We start from the raw sequence: 13,289 nt of genomic DNA, 5'->3' as shown, positions 1-13,289 counted from the left end.
TTTGGACTGAAGATGACCTTTTTACAGCAACATTTTCAGGATCTTGTCTTGGAATCTTTGTCGTCGGAGTAAGTTAGTTCCTTCGGTAAAGATTCAAATGATGTAAATGCTCTTTGAGTGTAGGGGTTTAATGCTAAGATCCCAGTAGTTGGTTTGTGAGCTCTTCTTTCAAAATGTCGTCAATCAAGAATCAGAAGAATTTCCACTAAATACGTAACGGTTTTCTATAACCTTTTGAAAGTCCCGAAATTCCCGAAGTTTAACCCTTTATTTATTTATTTATCACGACGGAATTTACTGCGGAGGTTTTGCAATTTCCTTTGCGATTGGTTTTGATTTTTTAAATGTAATGTAATGGCAAATTTAGACGCTGTGCTTTATTTAAACACTGTATTTAGCTAAAGATCTTTGGTTGCCTTTACAAACAAAACTCTACTATTAAAATTCGTTCGCAGTTGATCTAAAGCAATTCCTTTTGCGATTGGTGTAGGCCAGGCTTATACAAATACATTTTCGAGATAACAGAGTGCGAGTGAATAAAATCGGGTTAATATTTTAATGTTTTTCGTTTGCTTTGGAGATACGGGGGAAAATTAAAAAAAAATTGTCAAATTGAGAATCACCTCTACAATCTACATTTTCTTAGTTAAAAAGTTATAAGGTTTCTTTATAATGATTGTAGATTTGTTCTGACCAACGATTACTCCTCAGTTAATTAGCTACTTCCCTTGTTAAAATACCACCCTCCTCATTACAAATGCATTTCTTGGTATCCTTTTTTAGGGGGAGTTACAGGAGTGTATAAAATTCTTGTGAAAATTTATTGGACAAAATAGCTCGTGAACACATCACTTTTTTTACATTGTGATAAAATTATCGAGACTTTTTTTGATAAAAATCATTTGGCGAAAGTGTTACTTTTTTTCACGATTTTGACTATGCGTTTCTATTGCCTTTTAATCTAGGAACAATGGCATCAATGTATGAGTAACAGTAAATGGCGAATGTTAATGATTATATTTCAATTATTGGTTATTAAGGGTCGTGCTATGCAAACAAATTTCGCATAGAACACGTGTTGAAAGTGTCTTTTATTATGAATTTGCGAAGCCTTCATTAATCAAACTGCAAATTCATGAAAAAAGTATCACTTTAGGTAAAGGTTGCACATTTGTCGAGTTATTTCTGAAAATAAATTGCGTAAACTAAACGAGTAACTTAATGAACAAAGTCTAATAAATAAAAGTGCATAGAACAGCAAATTAGGAAAAAAATTATGAAACTTTAGGAATCGATAACTGAGGATTTGCACGACATTTATCCAGCACCCTTCATCATAAATTTTTGTTGTGTTGATTTTATGGTCCGTAACTCGCCCACCAATTCCAATCAAAGCTGAAATTTTTGTTTTTATTATCAAACTGTACGTTAATTTAAAAATTGTTGCTGATATTGTTTAAAAACTTTTGTCTTGAACTCTCGCGGGTCTTAATTCAAAACAATTTATACTGTAGGTTCTGGAATTGGGTGAGTCATGAATTTTGTGCTTTAATAAATTAGTTGCTACCTACCTATTTATACAGAACGCCTATGTACGTCCGCTAATAAAAAAATTAGAAGTAACAAAACGAGTAATTTAAATTATATTTAATTTGCGGACACAAAGTGTAACATTTTATTTCAGAATGATTAACCGCCAACGTCGACAACAATTACTACTACTAAAACTATGGTAGTATATATCTCGGAGGTAGTTACAAACATGTTTAACAATTAGGAATAAATACATTACAAAAACCGACTAAGTTGTAGAAATATATTACATCGATTCGCTTTCTCTTTGTTCTTTTTTAAGGCAACTTACAAAAGCACTTAATTATTAGGCTTAAGCTTAAACGTGTATATGAGTAAAATCTTTTTATAAACAAAGTTTAGCACATACAAATCCAATAATACTGACTATAATGGAAGGCATGATTTTCGCAGACGAATTACAGTAGGACGTTGTGCATGTCACACATTCGTTCGAATTCGGGAAGAGGTCACAGTAGTGATCTGGAGCACAGCCTCGTACGACGCTCAAATTTGGATCATCTGTAAAAAAATTAAATTAGTGCTAGCCTTACAAATAGCAGTAAATAAAAATACATTTGGGTTTGTTTCCAAAATGATATCTCAATATACAAGTCAAAATTTTGCCTGAATATATCTTCCGAATAACATTTTTTTTTAAAGAAGTTTGCTATATCAATCTCCGTGCTAAGAGGGGCTTATCTTTTTGTTTAATGGCAACCGCTATAGCAGACCGAAAAGCTACGGAAAATGCATCGCGCGCTATAGTAGGTTTCTAAAAACTTTTAGGAAGTGACAAATGGGACGGTACTAAAACCCTTTGCAAAGGGCTTTTAAAGCTGCCGTAAAATACCTGAAAGACTGGAAAGCCTCAGAAGTGTTCAAAAATGGTGGGTTTTGTCGCGTAACATATCTATAAATGATGAGTGATGGGACAGACAGAGAGACAGACGACGGAAAATCGAGCGCATAACCGTTAACTTAACTTCATTGTGTTACGCTAAAAAGTCCCCGGGAAGCATTAAAAGATCAGAAGCGTTTTCCATTCCTTTGACAATTTTTCCGGAGATTTAAAAGCTCTAAAAAGCGCCTGATCAGGATCTCCAAGGAAACCTGACTTTCAGTCTTTCCAGGAAGCCGTTATGGAGCTTTTCTGAGAATCTCAAAGACTTTGCAACTTTCAAGAACCTCGTAGACGTATCCCTTTCCCTTCCTAGACAAAGGTAAAGGCGGTTGAAACGCACTTAGAATAAAACGCGACAACACTTTATTTGTATGGCAAGAGGTGAATCTTTGGAAACAAAACTTGCAATTCTCTGATTTAAATACGGAATAATACCATTATTGACCAGTCAATTTTTGTAAAAAAATTTCTATCCCAAGATATTGCACTCTCAAACACAATTGCAAAAAACCATGTCTCGATCAAATTTGGTATGAAAATAATGCGAAACAAATAGAATAACAAACAAATGCATGATTATTATTGTTATTGAAGATTGTTTAATACTACTTTTAGCAATAATTGACGAATGCCGCATTTCTTAACAGTTGCGCCTAAGGCGTAGGTATACCAATACTATAATAGATCTCTAGATAATCCGCCCAGCACCGATTGATGGTGCAAATGAAACGATAAGAATTATTCAATGGAAATAGTGGGTTAACTGTACAGTAAATGATGCTCATTCTCCACCGCCAGTGTCCAGGATTCCTAGGCCCATTCAGGGCATTCTGTGTCTCCAGGACCTTAGGGTCCATAGGGTATTTGGAGTCCTCAGTATTCCATATCTTCAGGGTCCTCAGATTGTTCAGGTTCTTCAATTTCATTTTGTACTGATATACAAAGTACGTAGATAATTTTGGATACTACAAAAAGCTTCTTTAAAAAATATTGTTTTGACGATATATCCAATATTCCAGACAAAATGTTCACCCTGTATAAAAAGTATCAAAATATCACCAAATTTTGGGGAATAAATATCAATCGTTTTTTGGGCTATATTGGGTATTTGTAACTTTAGGTACATAGGTACATTTGATAATGAGTTTAAGTTTTCTGAAATATTTTCGAGAAGTTCAAGGTGACTCAGACTTTTTTTACGAAATATTGCTCGTAATTGTGTTTGAGTGTTATAGATACGCTTGTACAAAGCTTATGTTATCTGTCTTTTATAATGAATAGGACGGCGTTTATTGATATCTTTAAGCGGAATTTTTTGTAGATAATTAGTTAGTGGCTAAACGCGTAGTATCCTTATTAAATATTTGAATAGAACAGAAATTTTGGAACTCCAATAGAGAAAAGGAAGTAACACTTGCGTTGATTTCCTTTGACGTATTCGTGAAAGTGTGGTAATTGAACAATCTCATCCTCCTTTCTTCATTTGATGTGGACCTTAGTGGCAATGTGCAACTGAGTTGATCAAAGTAAGGCTAGAGCTCTTTGCAATTGCGAAACACCAAATCGCGTATTTACAAAACGTTGTCAAATTGCCAAGCGTCTTAGACCTCCCGTAACTATTCCAAGCAAGTGGCGTAACTGAGAGTCATCAAATGAATCGGATATGGCTCTAGAAACCCCCAAATCGATTCTGCTTGGCCTAAACTTGCCATTAATTATTTAACCATAGTAATAATCTATGGTTATACTTACCACTTTGTGCCATCCGATGCACGACGCACACATATGTCGTTCCCGCCTGCGGAAAGGCCTTCACCAATTTCGAATTTTCGCATCCCTCATCAGGAAGCGTCCTCCCCCTTACATCATCGCAGTCCCCATTGAAGGACGACTTGCACGTGTAGCACCTCAGCGACGTCGAGCCTAAAAATTATGCAAGATATAAGAATAGCCCACTTACTTATATTTTATTTAAGGATAGGTGCGTAGGTGTGCGCGCTTACTATAATTGAACTCCGCAGATAATGTTAGTGCGTCTAAAATTAAAACCATGATCGATTCTGTGTCAAGGTCGCTAATTACATCTGAGATTGTGACCTTGAGTAGATTGTCAATAATAATTACCTACTGTCAGTGTCACATTCGTTATGTTGATATTCTGAAGAGTGAGTTGAATTGATTATAAATAATGCGGTTCGGTTAGCCTAAACAAATGAGCGTAAATAATTAATCCATAAATATGCATGTGGTGCTGTAACTGGTGTCACATTTTGTAAGTCCTTGAATCAAACGGGGTAATGAATATCTCACATTCCTTACAATTAAGCCCACCTAATTATGTTTATGTTATTAGTAGCATTTTCGTTAGCCTTCTTAATTTATTTTATCTTGCTTAAACATACAACTCCAATGCTATCCTTCCTACGCCTAACAAATTAATTTGTTATTACCTTACGGGGTGAAATTTAATAGTACTAAACTGGGTGGAAAGATGCGCCTTTTGTACATGACATACGTGCAAACTTGCACCATGCATTACCAAGAATTTATAGTTTACTACAGAGACCTAATGATAACATAGACATTACGAAAGTATGAATCCATGGAGAGGAGACAAAGTTTTGCAGCACTCCATTATCCTCTCTTTCTGAAATATATGTTACGCGCTTGAGGTGGATTTTTGATTATCCCTAGGTGCTATTTCAAGCTTCAATCCAGGTTAGATTACTCTTCGAGTAATTCTGTACCTTCCTATGAACCTTGTTTTTGTGTTTTAAAAATAGCATATTTCAAGGGATCTTGATGTACCATTTGTACCTTTTTCCAAGTGCACATTGCTCTACCTACCTTTTCGAATAATGACTCCATAAAAACTACCCCTAACGCATGAAATGCAAAGCGTTTTAAAACTTTGGTTTCGCTTATAGTAGCTATCATAATCTTAATTTTTAATTTTCCATAACACGGGAGCCTGCTAACTACTTTTCAAATTAACGTTTGCGGATAATGACTACATAAAAACCACCCCTAACGCGTTTTATAGTGTATAACCAACAATGGATTAAGTTGAATCTTAAGATTACAACGAATTACCCTTAAAAAACCTTGTACCTTCGTGAACAATATGGAGAAATGAATCTCAATCCTGATCTTAATATTATTAAGTGTCATCTGGGTATGAAGTGGTCTCACTTCGCAAATTGTTTATGACCTGGAAGCCCAGTGACAATGACTCTTGACGTAACAGTCATTATTTGATTAAAATCTAATTTCACATTCGGAACAGGAGATTCCTTTACAACAACACGTAAAGCCGGGTCCACATTTGACGAACGTTGCCGTTCGTTCGCGTTGCCGGTCGTTCGTTCGCATACGTTTCTCTAGTGTGGACGACAGTTCGCAACTGAAAGTTGGTAGTGCAAACGATTGCGAATGGGAACGAACGCGTTCCATCAATTGTCGGTAAAATTCAAAAGATCAAAGGAAAACGCAGAGCCACGAATCCTCACAAACGTTGCAATGTGGACGTGTTTCAAAGGTTTGTGGTCATTCGTTTGTTGAAAGTATTGACGAAAGGGTGTTTTTGTTTATTGGTTAAAATATGAGTGATGGTTAAAAGACCTCAATGATACTTTTTTTAAGAACTTCACCAGAATGTCTCGTGTAGATTTTAGTACACTTCTGGAAATGATCAAGCCCAAAATTGCAAAACAAAATACATTTATGAGAACAGCTATTCCGGCTGAAGTGAGACTTGCGGTAACGTTACGTTTCCTCGCGAGTGGTGATTCTTTCGCCAGTTTACAATATACATTTAAAATTTCGTTTGTATTACAAACGGGAAGCACATATTACTAATATAAATTACGCCAGTGATATTACTTCAAAGCGTGAAGTTCTTAAAAAAAGTATCATTGAGGTCTTTTAATAAATCAGCACCGCCGTATGTGTTTCGTCCCTAGTATAAATCGTGTATCCACACACTTCTCTGTGGTCTTTTCTTTCGTCGTTTTATTATGTTGTTTATCAGGACAAACGCCACACTTGCCGCAACCATTTGATTATCACTCATATTTTAACCAATAAACAAAAACACCCTTTCGTCAATACTTTCAACAAACGAATCACCACAAACCTTTGAAACACGTCCACATTGCAACGTTTGTGAGGATTCGTGGCTCTGCGTTTTCCTTTTGATCTTCGTTCGTTCCCATTCGCAATCGTTTGCACTACCAACTTTCAGTTGCGAACTGTCGTCCACACTAGAGAAACGTATGCGAACGAACGACCGGCAACGCGAACGAACGGCAACGTTCGTCAAATGTGGACCCGGCTTAATACTCTGAAGGGCGCATTAGTTAGCTAGTTAACTACGCTAGTGAGGTTTGTATAGTTAGTTACTTTATAAAAACTATCCCAAATGCATTTTACTGTGTGTTATAAGGCACTTAATAATCGCATCAAAACCGTTGGGTAATTCAATTTCAAACATTTTGTGATTTTGTGATTTCTTACTACACACTGCCTATTCAGCAGAATCTTCACATTAAAATTAATTACCCGCAACCGCAATTAACCCAGTCAAGATTATTCATCGCTAATACCAACACTAAGAGTCCTTGTACAGTTTCTCGCTGGAAAGGCTTCCTTGTTTTCTGATTTTCAAGGGCTTTTATTAATGTTGCCATTTATGTTTGGGTCATTATCATTTTCCCGTGCCAAAAAGGTAGCTTATTTTTGTAAGGAACCTTTTTAGAAATCGTAATTTATGTTTCCGGTCCTGATGATGAAGTGTTTTAGTTGTGTCATGACGTACTTAACATGTTTCGGTTACTGTTTTTGGTTGCATTGCATTCGGGCTTTAAAAAAAAGCAATGTTACAAAAGGCTAGTACAATTTTCGCGTCTAAGAATCCAACGAGAGGAATTGAGGAAATTTGATGAATTTTAACTTATACTTTCCTTTTTCTTTTTTCACTTTTCCATCGTGTTCCTTCTCTTAAACCATAGAGACATCTCGAAAATTTAATACCTTCCTTCCGTTCCTTTAAGAATTATTGAAGGTCTCTGCTTTTGCCTCAATAAATTAAACATTCATGATTCATTTAGTTGCTGTACTGTGAGTTGTGACGAATGAAAAAAAGCGTGACAAATTAATTTCGTATCGTATCCACTATTTGCAGTAGATTACATAAAGTTATCTACTTGATCATCCTTGAAAATAAGTATCTTCGCCACAATAAGTAGGTACTCATATTTTGGCGCCAGGAGTGACAAACCGCTCCTTCCCAACCGTTTGATTTTCTGTACCTCGTCGTAGACATAATTTTCGACAATTAAGCAATTTGAGGAAAATCAGTTGATAAAGATGAATAGGCTTTCTTATCCCAATAATCAGTAAGTATTGTAAGTGTACCATCACATGCATATTCGTTCGTTTTTTAAACCCTCTCCCATTCCCTGCCGTCGATTCGCTGATAACTTCTCCAAGGATTAACGATGGATTTTATCCGCGAGGCAAAAGCATGGACTCGGTTGTCCATTATTTTTGAAAATACCCACATGCTTTTCAGGTTTGGAACGCTTTTCACGTGCGTGTTAAAAAAATATCGTAATTCAATTTACCTAACTCAATTGAATGTATAATTATTGTATGCACGATATCATTATCCTGGAATCTGCATAGCAATGAAAATCATAACCTCGATAATACGTACATCTTTACTCCCGAAGTGTTCCATATTCCAGAAGGTTTTCTTTCGTAGGTGCCGAAAGCAAACTATGTACCCAAAAAAACAACTTAATTGGCTTTTTTTATTGAAATAACTTAAAATGAACAATTTTTCCATTACGTGGTGAAACTGTTTGCATATTTAATTTTTCGTATTGTCATATGAATGTTAAATGTCCGTTTTAAAGTCGATGACACAACCGAAATTGGTACCTATACATGAACTAGTCACCTTTCAGGTTGGTTTTGTGAGGCAAAAATATTCAATTTACTAATGTAGCCTTCCGTTCATTTACACCATTTGAATAAATTCACTATGGCGCTATGTGACTGTTAATTAATTATAAGTTTAACATCGTTCCAGAGCCAAAAGGATTAATTGAGCTATTTTAATTAGTCAATTTGTTTCGCTTGTCATTTTACGTCCAAGTTTTATAACGATGCTTTGTGTATTTTATTGAGGATCGATGGGAGAAACCCCGTATTCTATAAACGGCGTCGACATTCGAGCTGTACAAGGAATTGGGCCAATGAGGCTTTGAAAGATCTCAACCCTTTAGAAATTAATCTTGTTTTCACCACCATTCCTTTAATTCATCATCACATTCTCCATTGTCGGTTATTTGTTCGGTTTCTTCAGAACCTTTCCGCTGATTTGTCTGATTCTTTGTCCGTTTCTGGGTCTTTTTTTCAATTTCGAAATCTTTAGTTTTCTCCCAAAAATAAATAATTACTTGTACAGCGGAAAATTCAAACACTCCACAGTTCTAAAGGATGGCAAAGTAGTTCACCTGTCAATTAAATGGTGTTAAACACGCGTCGTTAACAGCTGCTTTTAATTAACGAAAAAATTGTGCCTCTTGCCTCCCTAGCAGCAACAAAAATCGAAAAGGGATAAAAAAAGGAAAACGATTCTAATCTCAATTTCACCAATTAAATAACCGATATCTTCGTTAGAAACGATCAGAGAAGACATAATGCTAAAAATCGTTGAATCGCGATATTAAATAATACTTTCTGTGTAGGGTGTGTGAAAAAAGGAAAAAATGTAAAAATTAAGATAATGAATAAAAGGTACCTATCGGTGCATTCGACACTTGAACTGGAACGATCGAAACGAGAGAAAAAATGAAGGAAACTACGGAAGAATTTTGATAATTGGGAAGAAGCACTGGCAGGAGCACTGGCCTTCATGATCAATTAGAGGTAGACAGTTAAGAAATTCAGGTCTCATCACGAAGATAAAAAGAAACACCTCCCGTATTCATAACGTTACCTGCCAAAGGAGAAACACGAGCACGAAGAGAAAGGAAAAAAAAACTTGAGTAAATCGAGGAAATGCCCAGCGAATGTATTCGGCATCTAAACTGAAGTAAACAAAGGAATTGAAGATGTTAAGCAAGAGGAAGGATCGTGATAGTGCGACAAACCTTAAAGCATAAAATGCTCGATGTAAACCAAAGTCCAATATTCAATCAAAAAAGTGACACGGAGACGAGTATAGAAATAGGAAGAAACGAAAGAAAGAAAATTCATCCACCTGAACTAGGACACAGGAAGGGGGTGACGAAATTAAGACGAAGAAGACTTTTGGCAGTGTGAAAAAATAGTTGCCTTATTGACAGAAAACAGGAAGATATTAGAAAATGCTTCCTGTCTTCTAGAGGGTCCCACAAAAGAACCACGGAAGAGCCGGGTTATAAGAAAGTAGAAGGTAAACAAACACTTACGCATCCTTCTGAACTAGAATATGAGGGAAGTAGATAAAAGAAACATTTTGACAATGTAGGAAGCATGGCCGACTTTGAGGTTTTTTTTAAAGAAAAACAAATTAGGAGAGGAACGCCAGGAAGGTATTTACACGGGTATTAGTAGTAATCATTTTATATAAAATGTTTCCAGTGATCAAAAAAAAGGAAGAGTACTACAAACATGATGAGGAAAGAAAGATGGAAAGAAAAAAAATAGACGGAAAAGCTACGATCGTTGAAATAGACGTAGAAGAATTTTGTCTGCTCTCCATGGAATAGTTTTCACAAATTTGCTCAATCTATATGTACATCATTAGGTTTTGTACTAGTTTATCAATGCTCGGTAATTTGCGTCGTGTTGTGTAAGTGAGCTCTTATACCAAAGGGAGGATTTTGTGTTCTTGACGTTGTAGGGGAGAATTACATAGTACGGAAGGATTTGCAATGAAAAATACGTAATTTGAAATCGGATAGGGGATGATTCATTAATGTATACAGGATCGCTGGTACACTCTTGGGCATAATTAATCAAAGAAATAAAAATATATATTCACCCCTTGCAAGGAAGAAGTGAATATTTGTTGCATCATAAATTACATACCTACCTCCCAGATTCTTTAGAAGTTTTTAATCCCCACACTGTGGAAAAAATATTTGGTAAACTGAATTTTAGTATTCACGTTTATTACGGTATTTTTACGAGGTCGATATCACGCCAGCTGAAAGGTTAATACTACTAAAAGGTCACGAAAACCGGGTTTCCATAAATATTCCTTTTTTATTGTTTGACTTCAAATAAGTTTTGTTTTAGTAGCTTGGTATTACATACTATTGAAGCAAAACTAAAATATCTGCTAAGTGTGGCTCATTTCGAAACCTACCTTATAACGCTCATTTTTCATTTGCACTCATCATACCCAAAATTGCAACCGCCGCAAAAAATTTTTAAACTTTCATGAAATTTTGGTAGAAGATAGAGGACAACGAGCAAAGCGAGTGATGATAATCCAATGTGAATACTTTGAGAATGGAGTATCGGGCAAGAACGGAGTTGAACAACAGCAATGCTGTTAGAGGAAAGAGAAAACACATTACTATTGTGGGAGAAAAGAGGAATATTGACTAAGTAGGTAACAAGGCAAGCTACTGTGCGCAGACTGTCCCAAATGTGATGTCCAGATAGTACAGAATTTTTATCCGCAGGAATAATGGGAAACGGTTTTCACACTTTCGGCCTCCTTTTTGAAACAGATGGGAAAGTGCTCGTTTCGTCGATGGAGTTCGTCACAAAGCGCCAGTTGGGGTACATGGAAGACGAGTAGACGTCGTCGAGCTTGCGTCAAGAGTGGAGATGCGTTTGGAACAATTTTTATGAGTTGCGACTGATCCAAAACATGCTTGTCAATCTTGAAGATATTCCTTTCTGTGATTGGTTACTGCAAATAAGATCTGGAATCACAGAAGAGGGACTTGGTTCAGAATTTGCGCTCAGCCCACACCTGTTAGTAACGAAACTTAAAGTCTTCTTATACCAAGATTTTATAATGATGAAGATTTTAAAGTTTGTCAATATCTATTTTTGTTAAATATATACACTGCTGGGTGTAGAAATTTTGCATGTAAGATCCTTGGAGGTTATTGAGGAATGGAAAATAACTGTATTGTACTGTTTACAGTCGAAACGAAACTGTGGAAGGTAAAAACTTATGAAGTTGGCCCGGAAAACAGGGTCCCTGTACCAAAAGGGGTGCACGCACTGGGATACTTTTTCGTCGACAATCAGGCATTAACGACGCACTAATGACTGGAACGTAAGATTTTGTTAGTGCTTCTATTACCGTGCATGCACCTGTTTAACAAGAGGAATGTTCTAGATGAGTTAGATTCTAGTCCTTATGAGGAGATATTAAGTACCATGTAGGATAGAAAATTCCCAATGCGAATTTCCTTTGGGACAAATTTTCTTTTAATTTAGAAAGCATCAACTTAAAGCAGGATTTTTAATACAACTTTGGTTCTTTGAGCCACAGCGATTTGCAATGTGGAATTTATGGCAAGTTAGTTGAAAATGTAGGTCAGTCCTTTGATATGTCAATAATTAGCAACTTGCAAAATGTCGCAGTGATTAGAGTGAAAAATTTCGTCATATCTTATCAACATAAAATTATATTTAACATAAATTTGCAATGTATATTAGGGTGGGAGGTCAAATTTTATGACAAAATAAATATTATTGTTATTTATCCTTTCAGTTCGCTACCTGTATAATTTCAGTAAGTATAATGAGACCTTACGTTTGTCCAATGGCGATTTAAAATCGACAAAGGGAACTCTCCGTTATGCTGTAGTTGGATCCGCATCATTATTTCCCTTTAGAAACCTTGCTTCATTATTACATAATAGCCACACACACGTAAAATAAAACGAGAAAAACAAGTAGAGAAATAAATATGCAATGTTATGATATAACATGTTTTTGGTAAACACAATCATGAAGGCGCAGGCTCTTATTTTGGATCAATCTTCCTACTGTTACGAACATAAACAAAAGGGTAAAATCAACTAATTTTCGTTAACCTGGAAAATGCTCCTATTTTTACATGAAAATACAACAAAGAAGCCGCCTTACCTATTTGAATGCACGCCAACAGGATGAGAGCTTTGCACATATAACGGGAAATGCAAGAGGCCATCACAGTATAGATACCGTTTATTTATTTAATCGCCCGAGTAGTTCGCGCCAAATAAATTAAACATTCACGAATAAACAACCATTTTTTTAATGACGGCGAAATTTCAAAAATAATCCCGCGCGCTTCGACGTTTGGGTTTCCCCCGAAAAGCATAGACTGGAAAATGGAACCTTCGCCGCTAGAGGGCTTGCTCAGTTATGGATTTATTTTCAAACGCAGTAGAAAAGAAACTAATTACATGGCAAGGCTGTGGAAAGCGCACGCGAATTTACTCTCTCGGAGTTACGTCACCGCATAAAAATTGACCTATGACTATAGCGACACTGATAGATCTCTTTCAATTAAAAATTGCCCTCATTTCTATTTAAATTTGTTTCAAATTAGGACGCTTCTGATAAGCCCTCTCGCGACAAGTTCGCCCAAATATAGATTAAAGATGCTGGCGCGCGCGTTTCGTAACCCCAATTTTGTAATCGACTTGAAAAGCGCAGAAATAGAAGTGATCCAATTAAAATTGACAAATTTGCGAGATTGGAGACGAGGAGTAGTAGGTAATTTGTGCAATTTCTTACCTTGGCACTCCTACCGAATACTAAAATAACTAATTGTTTTGACTTCTTTGGCAAATTGCTACTTTGT

At 36.1% G+C, this 13,289-nt stretch overlaps 1 protein-coding gene across 3 annotated transcripts; it reads right to left on the bottom strand.

Moving 5' to 3' along the window:
• Window positions 1-1,630: 1,630 nt before the first annotated feature.
• LOC116178163 lies at window positions 1,631-12,987 on the bottom strand. 3 transcript variants are annotated; one of them, XM_031497576.1, is made up of 3 exons: window positions 4,480-4,566; window positions 4,229-4,399; window positions 1,631-2,094 (listed from the first exon to the last, which is right to left on the bottom strand). In XM_031497576.1, the coding sequence occupies exons 1-3, from the start codon at window positions 4,526-4,528 to the stop codon at window positions 1,919-1,921; spliced, it is 396 nt and encodes a 131-aa protein (XP_031353436.1). In that variant the 5' UTR covers window positions 4,529-4,566; the 3' UTR covers window positions 1,631-1,918. The 3 variants fall into 3 exon arrangements, with proteins under 3 accessions (XP_031353436.1, XP_031353435.1, XP_031353437.1); XM_031497575.1 differs by lacking the exon at window positions 4,480-4,566 and adding an exon at window positions 12,587-12,892 and having other exon boundaries at window positions 1,633-2,094; XM_031497577.1 differs by lacking the exons at window positions 1,631-2,094; window positions 4,480-4,566 and adding exons at window positions 3,902-4,175; window positions 12,587-12,987.
• Between the last annotated feature and the right edge of the window lie 302 nt (window positions 12,988-13,289).

This window comes from Photinus pyralis, unplaced genomic scaffold (genome assembly GCF_008802855.1).
Source record: "Photinus pyralis isolate 1611_PpyrPB1 unplaced genomic scaffold, Ppyr1.3 Ppyr1.4_LG8, whole genome shotgun sequence".
NCBI lineage: Eukaryota > Metazoa > Arthropoda > Insecta > Coleoptera > Lampyridae > Photinus > Photinus pyralis.
Note: the sequence above shows the minus strand (reverse complement) of the source record. Positions and strands in the feature narration are given on the sequence as shown.

Coding starts and splice junctions, on each gene's coding strand:
- LOC116178163 (XM_031497575.1), bottom strand. CDS start 12,650: ATGGCCTCTTGCATTTCCCGTTATATGTGCAAAGCTCTCATCCTGTTG. Junction 4,400..12,586: donor GTTGGCGTGCATTCAAATAG/GTAAGGCGGCTT, acceptor CATAATTTTTAG/GCTCGACGTCGCTGAGGTGC. Junction 2,095..4,228: donor GCATCGGATGGCACAAAGTG/GTAAGTATAACC, acceptor ATTTTTTTACAG/ATGATCCAAATTTGAGCGTC.